This window comes from Notamacropus eugenii, chromosome 4 (assembly GCF_028372415.1).
Source record: "Notamacropus eugenii isolate mMacEug1 chromosome 4, mMacEug1.pri_v2, whole genome shotgun sequence".
Taxonomy (NCBI): Eukaryota; Metazoa; Chordata; class Mammalia; order Diprotodontia; family Macropodidae; genus Notamacropus; species Notamacropus eugenii.
The window spans coordinates 288349797-288367376 of NC_092875.1; the positions used below are offsets into that span (position 1 = coordinate 288349797).

General features: G+C 34.0%; 1 protein-coding gene across 3 annotated transcripts in view; it reads left to right on the forward strand.

Annotated features, from left to right (window-relative positions):
• The window catches only part of PREX2 (phosphatidylinositol-3,4,5-trisphosphate dependent Rac exchange factor 2), a 426568-nt gene that overhangs the window by 212171 nt on the left and 196817 nt on the right, over window positions 1-17580 (forward strand). For all 3 annotated transcript variants that reach the window (XR_011966134.1, XM_072604786.1, XM_072604787.1), the window contains exons 16-19: window positions 2285-2427; window positions 2586-2678; window positions 9270-9418; window positions 17298-17383. Coding sequence is in view for 2 of the 3 variants with exons in the window: in XM_072604786.1 (XP_072460887.1) it covers window positions 2285-2427; window positions 2586-2678; window positions 9270-9418; window positions 17298-17383 (471 nt within the window). In the remaining variant the exon portion in view is untranslated. The remainder of the gene's footprint in view (window positions 1-2284; window positions 2428-2585; window positions 2679-9269; window positions 9419-17297; window positions 17384-17580) is intronic.

Here is a 17580-nt window from a genome sequence, read left to right on the forward strand (position 1 = left end):
ATTGCCTGCTTATCTTAATTCTCCTCTCCTAGTTTAGAAAACATCAATATAGTCCCTGCATCTAGAGGCTGTATCTGTGTTCTCAATTCACGTCCTGATGTCAGAGCTACAGCACCGTGGCCTTTTGCTTCAAGGGCCATGATCTTGGCCCACCAATGACCCTCAGTAGTTTACCCTCAGATTCCCAATTACTCTCCAGTTGGATGCTCCTCTAAGATTTTTATGGGAATAGTAATCAGGGGAGCTGGACTATACTGCTTCCTGCTACTCTGCCATCTTGGCTGTTTACCTAGTTATACTTCTCAATAAATATTAGTGTGTACTTTTAAGTGCCTCTTTTCTTCGAAGGTATGGGTTAGAAAATTGCTTTCTTTTCTTGTCTACTCTGTTTGAACTTTTGTTCACGGAGTTAATTCCTTTGGCATTTGATTCATCTAGCATTGGTGGTTTAGGCAGCTGAGACTCTTAAGAAGATATTTTGTTTTTATATTTTAAAATCATCTGCCACTTTTACCCAAGTATTTCCAGAAGGTTGCTAATATTAACTGAAGAGGAAGAGCTATTAAAAAAAAACCAAAACAAGGTAAGCCCAAAATTATGGGGTATTCTGTTTGCATATTGACCCTGATCAGCAGGTTAAAAATTGTGCCATCCTTGCCCTTTCGTAGACTTAAGATAAAGAAAAGAAATAATTTCATAGACATGACATTTTAATGCAGGAATAAAACTTAGTGACTTTTATTTCATCCTTTAGGGAATAACTTGTTATTTCATTAGTACCTTGATTTTTACATATTAATTTTAGTAGGTTAGAGAGGCTTTTATAGAAGATGTAACAATGCAGACTCATAGCCTGATTTTACTAATCACTCAATTTAAAAGCAACTAGGTAGCACAGTAGACAGAGGTCTGGACCTGGAATCTGGAAGATCTGAGTTTAAATTTAGCCTTAGATTAGTTTTGTGAACCTGTATAAGTTACTTCATTACTCTCTGCCTCAGTTTCCTCACCTATGAAATAGAGATTATCATGGCTCCTACTTCTCAGGGTTCCTGTAAGTATGACATGATATATTTTTAAAAGGATTTGTAAAACTTAAAACCCTACCTAAATGTTAGCTATTATTATAGTTAACAAGAATTTATTAAGCATTTTCTATAGGCCAAACTGCATTCAATACTTTTTACAAACAGACATTTGATGGTGGAAAAAACTGGGAAACAATAGTATGCATATATACAATGCTTGTCATATAAATAGACCATTTAAAAAAAAAAGCAGACATGCGTGTTGTATTATGTATGTGTGTGTGCATGCACATTTGTTTTAGATTTAAAGCATTTCCTTTTGCTTAACTTTTATCATTTTTTGGGTGACTTTCTGTTACTAAAAATAGAAATGATGAGATATTTAAGTCTAAATCTTCTTTTTAAAGTCTCTATCAAGATCCTATGGAAAATAAATTATGTAGTCCAACCAAACTTAGCTTCATTTTTCTTAATAGATAAGCACCTACAGATCTGATAAGCCATTAAAGCTTATACTCATGACTTTTAAATACTCTGTATAGCCCAGACTTTATGGTATACGTCATCTTGTATCGACCAGTAATCTTAAGGGCCTAGTTGAATACATTGAAGTTGAAATAGAAGAATAAAATTGATTTTTTTCAAATGTTATCTGAGGCTTTTGCTTTTGAAAAGCAAAGTTCTGGAAGTTCATGCAAAACTAAAATGACATTTAACTCAGAGGATATAATTCCCGTTAGAAGTTTTGAACCAAATATTTAATTTAGAGGGAACTGTACACACATCTGAGGACAGCATGCAACACATTTGCATTTTTTTCATAGTTACTTAGGACTTTAAAAACATCCTAAGAATGTTTACTAAACTTCCAAAACACATAATTATGTGTTAAGAGCTTGGTAATGTTCTTAATAGGTTTCTCATGTCAGAATTTCTTGACTTTCTTGGATGCAGTATTGTAATCTGTTTAGCTACAGATGTCATCTGGAGAGCAACAGGTTTTGCTAATAACAAAGATGTTAAAATTGGAAAGTGTTTCTAAGTTTTGAAATTCATATTCCCGTAGGTAATAGCTTAACATATTTGAGTTATGTTTTCTGGGGAAAAGAGATATTCTTATTGATAGAAGTAGAGCCTTAATATTTCTATGGAGCATATAATCCAGGTCACTCATGTTTTCAGTTTGTGTCAGATGATTTATAGTATCTATTTATTTTTAATTTATTAAAAAATATAAATCTACCTTTTTTGTTTAGTCCTTGAAAAAAGTGAATTCAAAGATGAGCCCCTACTTTTTCGGTTTTTTGCGGATGAAGAAATGGAAGGATCAAATATGAAACACAGGCTTATGAAGCATGACTTAAAAGTTGTGGAAAATGTTATTGCTAAATCATTATTGGTAAGTTGATGAATACTTTCTACGGATTGTCCTCTCCAGTAAATACTAAGAGAAAGTAATAGCAAAGTGTTTGACACTGATATACTTTACACCATCTCATTTGAGCTTTACCTTTTGCTTCATCTGATTTAATAACACCCGTTTTTATCCTAATTCAGATTAAATCAAATGAGGGAAGCTATGGTTTTGGATTAGAAGATAAAAATAAAGTACCAATCATTAAATTGGTGGAAAAGGGATCAAATGCGGAGGTAAGGCATTCTGGTATTTTTTAAAAAATAAATATTTTGCAGGACTTTTGTTGAATATATATAAAACATGGAGTGTAAAGAACTTTCCCATACTTTCCTCCAAACTATCTTTAATTAATTTTGTATGTATTATGCATAGACTTTTAAAGGTAGATATTGCTTTCTCTATTAGAATTTAAGATCCTTGAGGACAGGCACAGTTTCCCTTTTATCTTTGTTTCTTGGTTGTTTAGTACAGTGCCTGTATTATGGTAAATTGTCAATAAATCCTTGTTAATTCATTGGTTGTGGTTTCTTCCTAGATACAATATTTTGTTCACTTTCAGTTTACAATCTTATTCCCAGAATCATCAGCCATAAATTAATGGAAATCCCAGGTCCTTTAAGTGTTTTCTTTAAGAACAGAAGGACATTATTGCAGAAAAATTTTTTCTGGCTCTGCCTTCTAGGACATCTGTCAATTCCGTCCTCTCCTGATTTGCTCCAGAGATATAGAATTTTGAAGATGGTGTTGGAAGTTCTGTTTAGATCATAAACTAACCTGAAATTCTAGGAGAACTAGTCACTGATTCATTGTTTCTAGTGCATTCCAATCACTAAGGTCGACCTGGAATTAGACAAAATTATTAAGTAGGGAGTTTTGAAATAAGTCAGATGAGTATCTAGCTGTCATGGTGGAGATAATGTTCACCTCGAGGCAGAATTCAAATTGTGCATCAGACACTTTCTAGATTTCTGTCCCCTGGAAAGTCATATTAAACTCTTTCAGCTTAAGTTTCATTTCTGTGAAATAGTGATAATAATAATAATATGTAATTCACTGGATTGTTGTGATAATTGATGGAGATAATATATGGAAAGGCAGAGGTTTGCTGGTGAATGAACTTGTTTCTTCTGAAAAAAACATTCAAGGGACATACTTTGAAGTTTAATCTGCATTATTCATATTTTCTTAAGTATGATCAATCAACAAGACAATAAATCAGGATAAACCAGGCCCTAACTTCTCATACCTCAGTCTATTTCTGTATAAATGCGCACATGGAAAATATAGCACTTGATTCTTGTGAGTTGGTTCAAGGTGGCTCCGGAACACCTCTGTGTAAAAAGCCCTTTGCAAGCCCTAAGCCATCATTTAAATGTTTACCATTATTACTATTTTAGGAACCTCTGGATTAGACCTGAAGGAAAAGTAGATGTTTGAGACAGAAATTCCCTTTAGCTGCTTGAAACAGAGGGGTTTTTAAAAATCTCCCATACACTCCATTATCCGCTTCCAGTGTTGCTGATTTCCAGGTTAAATGTGTATTTTTCTGATTTTAACGAGCAGAATGTGAACAGAAGAAAGTCTGCTTTATTTATAAAAGTGCATTTTTCCATTGAGATGTAGAAAATCTACATCTACATTGAAGTTGACAGTGATAGAGGTCAAAGAGCAATAATCTATTATGTGATGAGTATCCCTTCTTTTCATTTTCTGTCAAGTTATGCATTCAGTATACAGTATGTGACATTTTACTTCCAGAAATGTTGCTTCTTCTAAGTGTTGTCATGTCACCTTTCATATATGTGATTTAGCTTCTCATTTTGATTACACAGTACTTGTGGTTGTGTAATTTCTCTCTTTTTCTTGTATATTCAATGCAACTGCCTATTCTGACTATAGGCAACAAGATGTTAATGTGCTTTCTTTCCTACATGAAGATAATCAATAAGGTTTTTGCTTGGGGTTGTAATTTCTATTAGTGGTGATGTATTTACACTAGGCCATCCATGGTCTTTTCTTACAAACTTTGTGAATAAAGACATACTAAACTGATACTATCGAGTTTATATTCAGAAATCTCCTGTGGAATACTTACTTCATTTTCAACAGCAATCAGAATTTAAGATGGAAAATCACCAAATAAATCCTCTACCATATACACTTTCCATAGAGAAAAAAAAATACATGGTAAGATTTGGTATTGAATCTAATTCCATTTTAGATACCATGCTAAATTATAGAATTTCTGAGTCGAATGAGACCTCAGAGGCCATCTGGCCCAATCCATACATGACCAAGAATTCTGCAAATAAGGCTGATGACAAAAGGGGTCATCATGATTGAAAACCTCTAGTGAAAAGGAACCCATTACTTCCTGAAGCAACTCATTCTGCTTATTGCTAGGAAATTGTACCAATTTATTTCAAAATTCCAAAGTGTTGTTATATCTAAAAATCTAGCAATTGTAATAGCACAAAAATTTCAGCTATTTACTAATAGAAATGAGAGTTTTATTCTAGACAGCTCAGAGTATTCACAGGACAATGGACTCCGAATAGACTAATAATATCTACTTTCCTATACTTTGTATTCCAGATTTTCCTTGTCCCCTCATAAGACATATATATTCAACCCAAAATTACACATAGAGGATTATATCAAACTGCATATCTTTTTATCAAAATCTTGTTATAAATGGTCCAGTCAGGGGGAAAAACAGCACTGTTTGCATTTGCTTCCCACTGTTCCTGGGGAAAATATTCTTTTGCAAAGGAAATCTTTCTAAAACAAGTCCTTCTGGATATATCTTTGATAAAATGTTCTCTAGCAGAGCTTGTTCAATTAGATGGTACCCCTAGACAACTGCTTCTAGCTTTGCCTCTGGTGAATCAATTAGTGTGAGTGGGGTTGGATTTTATATGAAACTTGAATTTGTTTAGTCTTATAATTCAGTTAACTTTCTGAAGCATACTTTTTCAGTTTACTCTTTTATTTCACATATTATTATATTCAGTGGAAACTATTTTGGATTAGTAGACTTTTTTTGAGTCATGAAATCTGTTAAATAAGAGTTTCTCAGTCTATCTATGAGGTATACTCAAATTTCTCAGTTGCTGTTTGTAGAAACAGTTTCATTATACTAATACAGTCCTCTGATAACCTGAAAGAGTTAACACAACTTTCATAGTTGTTTAATTTTGGATCAGGATAGAGAATACAGACACTAAAAGATATTGCTCAGCGTTGCATGTACTTTAGAACCATAAAGGATGTGATAACATATTAGTAGAGATTAAAAACTTCCTTCCTCTCCTCTTCCTGACCACTGTTCCCTTTAAGCTGGTGCCTTTGTTCTATTTAGATGCCAAAGGAGAGAACTCAAATAATTTCTCTAAAAGGAGGTAAAAAGAAGCAGTTGTAAATTACTCTAATTAATGATAATTTATCATTGATTATTCGGTTCCTAAAACATAGCTTTGCCCTTAGTCTCTAGAAATATGAGATGTGGTCTCTGGAAGATAAGGTTTGCACAAATGAAACAAATGATGAATGGGCAGACTTTTAAAATTGAATTAAGTGCCACAGAAGTCAATAAACTTACTTGTATTATTTCTCCTTCCTTTCCCCCAAAATTATTAAGTGTATTATAGTTTATTATAGTTCATAAAAAGAAGAGATTATTTCATATTGGAATATCCAGGGAAGGTTTCATGAAAAAAGGTGGACTTTAAATTTTTTAAAAAATTATTGGTGTTTTGGTTTTGCATTACACATTCCATAGATTCTCACTTCCTAAAAAGTCTTTTAGGAAAAAAAAACAGTTAAGTAAAACTCATATACATTGACCTGACCTCTTCTGAAAGTGAACTTAACATTTCTCACTTATAGCACCCTGTAGCAGTAAGCATCCCAGCATATACAGAAGGGCCTGCTGCACAGGTTCTTAGATCTGCTTTTCTAAGGAAAGCAACCTCAAGAGGTAAACAATGTTATTTTAATGAAGCACGTATGTCATTCACTTCATTCAGGGAAAAAAGTTGGAGCCCTGAACTTCAGCGAAAATACAGACAGAAATTACAAGCAGAAATTACAAACAGAAAGATCAATAGACAGGGCTTCTAATTGTCTGACCATAAGCAATATATACGTAACAGATGAACAGACAGATCCAACTTTCTGACCATTACATACATATGTAGTTACCAGAGAGAGAAGCAACATCTGGGTTTTCAAAGCTGGAATGGGGAGGGGAGCTCCTTAACAGCTACCCAGCATCTCATCTGGTCAAAGGAACACTTCCAATGAGGAAGCCCCAAACCAAAACCTCACCTCAGAGTATATATGCACAGGAGGGCATCACAATCCTTGTGAACCAATGCCTCATTAGAAATCAAAAGGTGTGGGCCTTCCTGCAAAACCAATCTCATCTAATCAAGTTTCCCTTAATGGGCAGGCCCATTAATGGGTGAGGAAGACCTTTAATTCTCTTTAATTATGCTAATGTATAATTAACATTACACATCCCCTTGTTGTGGTTGCTTTCAGTGATGTCAGATTCTTTGTTTAGCCCATTTGGGGTTTTCTTAGAGTGGTTTGTCATTTTCTTCTCCATTCTATTTTACAGATGAGGAAACTGAGGCAAACAGGGTTAAGTGGCTTGCCCAAGGTCACAGAGCTAGTCAGTGTCTAAAGTTAGATTTGGACTCGGGAAGATGAATTTTCCTGATTCTAGACCCAGCACTCTATTCTCTTGTGCCTTCTAGTGCCCCCACCTTGCTTAAAAAAAATAACAGAAATTTTAAATTGATTTTAGAAAATAGATTTAGATTTATGTAGAGGAGGAGACAGACTATTATGTTTGAGAGAAGAAAAGGGAAAGCAGCTAAGCAAAGGTATGACAAGTATAAGAACCTGTTCCTCTAAATGGATTCTTTAAATCCATGTATATTTAAATCCAAAACAATAGACCTTCTGGTCTATAAGGTTTATTCTTCTTGGCTTTTATGGAATGTATTTTAGATGAAAAAGTCATGAGGTTAATCACATTTTTAAAGTTAGAAAGCTAGAAAACATTCCTAATACTTAAAGATTGAGATGTTTGCTTAATTTTATAGATACATGTTATCTCTAGTTAACCTCTAGTCTCTTTGATGTTGAGGCAAACTTCAGTCTATTGGAAATGTTTGGGTAACTAATGAGTGTACAGGCAATAGCAGGAAGAAAAATTGTGGAAAAAGGCAAACCTTTCTAGGGACTTCCCTGAACCTGAGTCTTCTGTTCCAAGATGCCTACAGTTGACAGATGTCTCAATATCTCTATTTTCACTAAAGCTCAGTTACACCATTGTTTCTCTGAAGTATGCTGGAATTTCAGGTTTACTCCAGCCTCTCAATTTCTAGATCCTCAGAGTCTCTAACTGGTTTTGAAGTAGATCCTTTTATATAAATTTCTTAGAATGTAACCTGTTTCCTTACACGATGACTTTGATTATTACAAGGAGATGTATAGGTCCTGTTCAGCCATACACAAGTCCAATTGATTAGTTCAGTGTTCTAACCTAACAAAGTTAATTGATTTCAAGAGGGTGAAATAGTCAATGCAGCCACATCCTTACACAAGAAATCACCTATATGCATATAGGGTGAGTGGAGGTTGATGATGAGGCAGAAATTTATGTATGTTTAGGAGTAGGGATTTTCCAAATATGATACTTCTTCCCTGTTATCCATGACTTTATATAAGCAGTTCTACATATCTGGCGTGCAGTCCTGCCTTACTGGAGTCTCTTAGAATCCTTAATTTTTTCAAGACTGATATTTGATGTTGCTTCCTTTAGGATGTTAATCCTTATCCTCTTGATTACTAGGTGTCTCTTCCTCCTTAGATTATATTGTATTTTTTTAAAAATGTATATCTCCTAGTAGAATATAAGTGATGTGATAGCAGGCATTATTTTGTCTTATGCCTTAAAACATAGTAGGAGCCTAACCTGAATCTGAGTAGATTCAGAGTATGAAGAACTTTAAATTATGGACTGAAGTCTAAATGGTAAATTCCACTTTGACTAATGAGGATGCAATAAACTTATTTTCCACTTGGTATATGTGGGATTTTTAACACAAGACTTTATGTTCTTCATATGCCAGCTGGTTGAAAAGGATGGATGACAGTCCTGTAAACCTTTCAGGCCTGTTTTTTTTTTTTCATTCTATCTTTTTCTTTAATTAGATATCAGGAATGATATGAGAATAGACTCAATCAGAAGATAGGAGGAGATAGAGAAGGCTAAACCCAGTGTTAGTAATACCTTTTCACTAGGTGCAAATTCTGCTTCTACACCCTCAGAGTCTATCTGGTTCTGAAATTGCTTCTTTTATATAAATTTCTTAGAGTGTGATGAGTTTCTTTATTTGCAAAATAAGAGGGCATTTGCTCTGAAGTCTCTTCCAGCTCTAGCTCTATGATATGATCCTGTGACATAACCAAGAATGTAAGCCCCTTGAGGGCAGGGACTTCTATATGTTTGTATATTTGTATTCCCCATGCCTACTAAAGTGATATATAGTTACTACTTAATACTTTTAAAAACAGAATTGAATAATCATACAACTGAGAAATATCAGAACCATGCCCCAAACCCAGCTTTTCTGCATCCGATTCCAGGATCTTTTTTTTTTTTTTTTTGCATGTGTGCAAATATATCAGAACCCCAAAATATGTTTACTGTATTCTATTTCAGTTTTTAATGTGCTTGTCAATAAACAAAAGAAATTTATTTCAAGTATAATTCAATCCCCTCCCCCCCCTTTTTGTTTCTCTCTTAGATGGCTGGAATGGAAGTTGGGAAGAAGATTTTTGCTATTAATGGTGACCTAGTTTTTATGAGACCTTTTAATGAAGTGGATTGCTTCTTAAAATCATGCTTAAACAGCAAAAAGCCTCTCAGAGTTCTTGTGAGCACAAAACCAAGGGAGTAAGTTGTTCTACTTCCTATTTTCAAAAATGGATAGACAAAAGTGAAATAGCAAAACTATACAAGTTAATACAATTGCTAATTCCTGAAATTAAATAGCCCTTTGCTTGGATTAAAATACCTACTCAACAGAGCCCTTTAGAAGAAATAAGAGGAATAATATTACTTATCATGATAAAATATTTGATTGTATCTACAATAGCAGGTTTATTGATATCATTTTTGACTCTGAATGTTTTAAGTTTATGTAGTAGAAATAATAGAAGTGATTATAATGAATATATTAGGGACTAGCATCTTACTGTATTTCTGGCCTATGGTGAAAACATATCCCCTTCTTATTTCGTCCTTATAATAGTAATGACATGATGCTATATAGCTATTATTTCATTTGAGCTTCGCAGTAACTCTGTGAGATGTGAGTCTTTGCCATCAGGATGGTAATGGGTACTGACTGGATCACTGATTTCTCTGGTATAGGGAATTCTCTGCTGAGAAACTCCCTCTACAAATATAGGCCAGCCACTTCTGTAATTTCTGGACATAGAAAGTTGGCAAGAGCTCTGAGAGATTAAGAAAGTAGTATTAAAGCCCAGGATTTAAAACTAGGTTTTCCTGGCCAGCTCTCTAATTATTATGTTCTGTTTCCTCATTCTTTTTATTTATTGAAATGCGATGGGCAATTCATTATAACCTGGTCAGTTAGTAGGTACAGATCTTTTGAAATCTTTTTTAATTAGCTCCTTTTGTTTTGTTTATTTATTTATCACTCTTTTGGCACTTGGCATTTGTATTATAGTATTGAGTTTTTGTTTTTGTGTTTTTTTTTATGCTTGTATCTCTTTCCTGATAATCTTTGAGTTCAAGGGTAGACGTTCTGTTTTATTCATCACTACCTCAAGCTTTTTCACAAATCTTAAAAGGTCAATAAATCATTTTTGATTACTAAATTAATGCATAATTTAAATAATATGCTGGAATAGCAAAGAAATAAAAAATAATCAGATATTCCTTAGAAATAAATCAGTGTAGAGGCTAATTTTTAGAATATTTTTCTTCTGAAATATCTGACAATAAATATCTCCAGTCTTATTCAATAGAAGAGAATAAAAATGATGTAACCTTTTAAACATTTGTTATTTTCTTGAGAAATAGTTTGATGTAGGGGAGCAGAGAGTTAGGATGATCTGGGTTCAAATCCCTTCTCTGACAGTACTGACAATGTGACTTAGCCTCATTCATGTCTCTAAGAATATAAATTGTAGAGCAACTGCTGAATTGCATTGGTAGGAGTTTCCTTGCCATGACATCACAGGTTTCAAAGAAAAAATAATAATCAAAGCACATTCTTCTGCTTTAATATAATTCATGGCATAATTTTTGCTTACTTTTCAGTTTTTCTGACTCCTCCTTTGATATTAATTTTCAGTTGTCACATTTTGCTGCTATTAACTTGCTTTCCCTTTTGGTTTATTCCTTCTAAAATGATTGTTTGTCACAAAATTTGCATTGACTAAGAATAAATAGAAATAGAATGGAAACCTAAAGGCTTTATACACAAAGCAGACATTTAATTTAGGAGTTCTGTCTGACAACTCTGGAATATTCAGAAGCCCTTTTTGCCTAATAACAGTTTCAGGGTTGTGTTCTAAGAATTTGCGGTTATTAGAAGTCTAGTTTCTAGATAAGTGAAGTTGAAATATCCTTTATCAGGGTTCATTTATTTCAATATATGTTAGATTCTCCCTTGTTCCCATGTTGTTTTCTGAAAATGTTAAATCCCTATCAATTGGCATTAGCTTTTCTGAAACAATGGGTAAACTTAAAAAGTGATCTTAAAGAATGAATGCACCTCATTAAGTGCCTAACTTACTTTTAGAGGGTAAATATGTTTAGTTAAGAGGAGGAGAAAAACAACTTTGGATAGTTTTCTATTCCTATCCTTACTACCTAAACTATAACTTGCTCATTTCCCCTGGGTAACAATTGCACTTTTATAGGGTGTGAATTCCTCCTTGAAGTTTCCCTTTTTCTCATGCATAAATGTTGTGAGTTTTACCTCTCCTGATCATGCTCAGTCACCTCAGCTTTCCTGAACTTTGACTCTTCTGCCCATTTACCATCTGGAGATTTGTGAGGGAGTTAAGAAGAAAGAATTAAATAATAAGAGAGATGGAAAATACTCAGTTCTCTTTCTCCTCCACATTTATATACAGTGCTTACTATGTTCTAGGCACTGTGCTAAGTGCTTTATTATTATATTATTTGATCCATACAATAAATAACCTTGGGAGGTGGGTGCTATTATTATCCTCATTTTACAGATGAGAATAACTGGACTGAGTCAGTAGTTAAGTGACTTGCTCAGGGTCACACAGCTAGTAAGTGTTTGAGACCACAATTGCTTCCTGACTTCAGCATACCTTTCTATCCCCTTTTTCTGTCCCCCTTCTATCTGCTATGTTACCCAAATGTCATAGAATAAAAGGGAAGCCAAATAGGAAAATATTGGAGAATTACTCCAAAGTGGTTTATACATCCCCAGGAATGGAAGAGAAAAATTGTAGCAGCTAAAAAAAGAGTTAGGTTGCTGCTTCTTTTTATTCCTTCTTCCTTGATTCAGGACTGGGATCTGTTTCACCTTCTGGGGTTTTCTGTTATATGAATATTACATTGGAAAAAATTTCTCCCTTATTTGCAGATTTTTCATTTTAAGAATTACTTTTCATTGGATCTCATGGCTTTTTTATTCCACTCCAACTCTGAAGGTATTATTCTGACCACATCTGCTACTTCAGCAGCACATTTCATGCCTTTGGTCTGATTGGTTATCACATTTTTTTACATTGAAAAAGCTCACTCTTTTCTCTTTACTTTTTAAAGGTTGTTGTAATCCATAGCCCTTGCTATCATACACCTATATCTTTTGCATTGACTTCCCATTTCTTTTTTTCCTATTCCCTGCTATGTTTATCTTTATTTATTGAAGTCTTTTCCTATTTCATAACAGGTAATAAAAATATAATAGTGAACTTTTAACTTTTTAACTGTTTGCCTTTGATTATAAGAAATCTTTACAAAGATTTCTTTTTTATTTTTATAAATGTATTATCTCAGTAATCACATGCACATGCATTAGTTTCTGCACTATATCTTCATTCCTACAGTAAATTAAATTTGTCCATTTTACCACAATATGATGTTTCATTTAGGAAGAGATGTTTGCCAAAGCTAGTCATCCTTAAACACAGTGAGAGCCTACGTTTCTTTTCCCAGAATACACTTGTGTTTTTCACTGGCTGTGCTAAGGAGAATAGAATGACCTGACTAGAGGTCAAAGAAGGATCCACATTCCATCATATTATTAAAGTTACAGACAGACTATATCTCAGAAAGACCCAAGAGGCCACTTTTGCCACCTGAAAAGACAAGAGCACAAATAATTCAGCAAAGCTCTAAAGCTCTAAATTTTTGCAGCAAAAGCAGGATTTATCCACCATTGAAAGGAGAATGTGCTTCTGTCTATACCTCTTCATGATCACTGTAACAGACATTTGTTCTCTTTCTTTATCACAGCCAGTTTTCTTTCATTCTGAATTGTATCATTGACAGGCACTGGCAAAATAATGAAACACTGAAGAGTGATGCTATTCAAAGAAAGTAGACTTAGCCCTGAATACCAAATGCATAGAGATGTTAGAAAACAGATGTTTCTGATGTCAGTACTATCAATACGAAAATTTATCTTTGTGTAAATTAATTTACAGTAAAACTATTAATGATAATTTGGAGTAATGGAGTTTGGACTCAGCGGTCCTGGGTTCAAATGTCATTTCTACATTTAATAACTCCATAATCTTGGGTAAGTCACTTTGCTTTCTGGTGACTTAGTCTCTTCCCCTGTGACATGCAGGAGTCAGATTGGAATGCCATAAGTTCCTCTCTGACTCTAGATCTATGATCTTAAGATCAAGAAAATAAATTATTTCCATTGTACTTGTACTTGTACAACTTATATTTCAGATGAATATTCTGGCCTTTCCCCACAGAACTAAACCCAGTTAATGACCCATTTTGAAATAGTCAGTATGATGAGTTGACCAAACCAATAACTTAGAAGGGTAGCCATAGTACTATGAGATACTTCTCTGTAATTAACTCTTCATATTACCTTATTTCTGACTATTTACAATGTCCCTGAAGTGTTAGTGAAATTTGCTTTAATGATCTTATAGACCTTATGATTTTATCATATGCATCATTTTCCAATTTGGAATCTCCCTATTATCACCAATTTGAAAATTACCTACTCATATTTTCTACATATGCTTCATTCATTCAGTTATCCATTTCATTCATCCTTATTTTTTCTCTGTTTTTATACTTAGTTATAATTTTTGGAAAATATCTTGGAATTTTAAACGTGATTAACTTCACTTTGCTATAAGATATTCCATTTATTTTGACTGTGCCTAATTCCTCCTGATTTTTTTTATTCCTATCATAAGCTTTCTGTTATTCTTTAATTGAGTTCTACTTTTTTATTTATTTCTACTTTTTATGAAGTTTGTTTTAGGATACTTCTTGTTCAGCTTTGTTTCTTTCCATGATACTAAAAAGTTAATTACAAGAACAAAACTGGCAAAATATCATATATTTCTTTTTATTTTTTTATTTTTAATTAAATTTATTTATTTTCAGTTTTCAACATTTACTTCCACAAAATTTCGAATATCAGTTTTTCTCCTCATCTCTTCCCTTCCCCTGCCCCAGGACAGCATGTATTCAGATTACTCTTTCTTCCAATCTGCCCTTCCTTTTATCACCCATCCCCCCTCTTGTCCCATTGCCTTACATTTTGTTGTAGAGCAAGATAGATTTTTATACTTCATTGCCTATAAATCTTTAGTCTCCTTTGTTGCATTCTATGCAAAACCCAGTGCACCCTGGGTCATCTCCAGTCATCTTGATGAACATCAGGTCACTGGATTCAGATGGCTCTGGAAGAGAAGTGAGGCTGGTGACCTTGCACAGCCCTCCCTCCCTCAAAACAAAGTCAAATGCAAGTCATGTCATCATTTCTCTGATAGCATGGTCTTCAGCAACGAAGGATGAACACAACAATCTTATTTCCCAGTTGCATGTAAAAATAATTTTTAACATTCATTTTTAAAGTGTTGAGTTCCACATTCTCTCCCTTCTCCCCTCTCCACCCACCCTCATTGAGAAAGCAAACAATTTGATATAGGTTATATATGTATAGTCATGCAAAACACTTCCATAACAGTCATGTTGTGAAAGACTAACTATATTTCCCTCTGTCCTGTCCTTTTCTCTATTTTTTCTATTTTCTCCTTGACAAGTCCCTCCACAAAAGTGTTTGCTTTGAATTATCCCTTCCCCCAATCATCTGTCACTTCTTTATCCAACCCTTTCTTATCCTCTTCCCCTAGATTTCCTATGGGGTAAGGTAGATTTCTTTACTTGATTGAGTGTGTATACTATTCCCTCCTGAAGCCAAATGTGATAAAAGTAAGACTCCTTTATTCCCTCTCACCTTCCCCCTCTTCCACTTCATTGTAAAATCTCTCACCTCTTTTATGTGAGATGATTTACTACATTCTACCTCTCCTTTTCTCTTCCTCTCAACATTTAATTATTTTTTAGATATCATCCCTTCATAATCAACTCACCCTGTGCTCTCTCTCTCTCTCTGTGTATATATATGTACATCTATATCTATATGTAGATGTACATACATACATACATACACACACACATTTACTTATATTCACATATATACACAGATAAATACATATACATACTATATATGTACATATATGTACAAAACTCACACACATATACATATAAATATATGTATATATGTGTATGTGTGTGTATATATATTGCTTCCAACTACTCTAATACTCAGAAAGATCTCATGAGTTACAGATATTATCTTTTCATGTTCAACTTTAATAAGTCCTTTATAGTTTCTCTTTCCTGTTTACCTTTCCATGCTTCTCTTGATTCTTATATTTGAAAGTCAAATTTTCTATTCAGCTCTGGTCTTTTCAACAAGAATGCTTGGAATTCCTCTATTTCATTGAAATTCCATTTTTTCCCCTAAAGGATTATGCTCAGTTTTGCTGCTTAGGTGATTGTTGGCTTTATTCCTAACTCCTTTGGCCTCTGGAATATCATATTCCAAGACCTCCGATCCCTTAGTGTAGAAACTGCTAAATCTCATGTTATCCTGATTGTTTCCACAGTACTCAAATTGTTTCTTTCTGGCTGCTTGTAATATTTTCTCTTTGACCTGGAAACTCTGGAATTTGGCTACAATATTCCTAGGAGTTTTCCACTGGAGTTCTCTTTCAGGAGGTTATCAGTTTATTCTTTCCATTTCTGTTTTATCCTATGGTTCTAGAATACTTTGATAATTTCTTGAAAGATAATGTCTAGGCTCTTTTTTTGATCCTGACTTTCAGGTAGTCCAAAAATTTTGTTATCTTTCTTGAACCTATTTTTCTAGTGAGATATTTCATGTTGTCTTCTATTTTTTATTGTTTTGGTTCTGTTTTATAATTTCTTGATTTCCCATAAAGTCTTTGGTTTCTGTTTGCTCCATTCTAATTTTTGAGGAATTATTTCCTTCAGTGAGCTTTTGGATCTCCTTTTTCATTTGTCTCATTCTGCTTTTTAAGGCATTCTTCTCCTCATTGGTTTTGTGGGCCTCTTTTGCCATTTGGGTTAGTTTAATTTTACAGGTGTTATTTTCTTCAGCATTTTTTTTGCATCTCCTTTAGCAAGCTGTTGACTCGTTTTTCATGATTTCCTTGCATCATTCTCATTTCTCTTCCCATTTTTTGCTGTATTTCTCTTACTTGATTTTCAAAATCCTTTCTGAGCTCTTCCATGGCCTGAGACCCATTCATAGTTTTCTTGGAGGCTTTGGATGTATGAGCTTTGACTTTGTTGTCTTCTTCTGGTTGTATGTTTTGATCTTTCTTATCACCAAGGATGTATGAAAATACCTTTTTACTGAGAAAGTAAGATTCTATAGTCTATTTTTTCCCCCTTTTTCTTCATTTTCCCAGCCAACTACTTGACTTGAGCTCCTTGTTATGTGGAGGGCTCCAGAAGCAGCCACAACTGTGGTAATTTGTTGCTGCCTCCCTGAGTTTGGGGTTGGGGCTGGACAATGCTCCCCTCTCACTGAGGTGAAAGACCTTTCCCACTGACCTTCAAAGCTGTCTTTGGTGTTTGTGGGTTGAAAAGTCTGGAAACTGCTGCAACTACCAGTGATTCAGTCCCCTAAGGCCTGCTCTAGTTGGCTGTGCTGGCATGGCTCATCTGGCACCACACTCAGCTCCCAGGCCCATGTGATAGACCCTTCTTGTTAACTTTACAGATTAGTTTGGGCTGGAAATTTGCTTCAGTTTGTAATTTTGTGGCTTCTACTGCTCTCGAATTTAAGTGTCATTTTTTAAAGGATTTTTGAGGGTTTTAAGGGAGAACTCAAGCAGGTTCCTGCTTCTACGCCACCGTCTTGGCTCTACTCCCCCCCCCCCCATATGATATTTCATTTATATTGCTAAACTGTTTGAAATAACAATTTGTCAGTCAGTTCTTTGCCATTATTTCTGTTTAAGGTTTTATATTTAATGTAATTAAAATAGAATGATCTCACTTTTCCTACTATTTCACATTAATTTTGTTATCTGAATTCATAGCAGATTAAGTGCATAGAATGATCTCACTTTTCCTACTATTTCACATTAATTTTGTTATCTGAATTCATAGCAGATTAAGTGCATATGTGTCTTAATGACAATTAAACCTTTACTATCTTATTTTGGGTTTTGATTAAAATTAGGACAGTGAAAATTCCAGATTCAGCAGATGGCCTTGGATTCCAGATTCGGGGATTTGGTCCTTCTGTGGTACATGCTGTTGGAAGAGGTATGAAATTCAATCTAAATGTCACATATTTTTCTGATTTCATATCTTTAGTCTTCATATTTCTTACTGGATTATATTAATATTGTAGTTAGCATTTTGAAATTGCACATACTTCACTTTTTAATCCAATGACAATGGATTTTTTTAATGGTATGTTGACTTTTTTTTCCATTTTTTTTTTTGAAAAAAATCTTTTC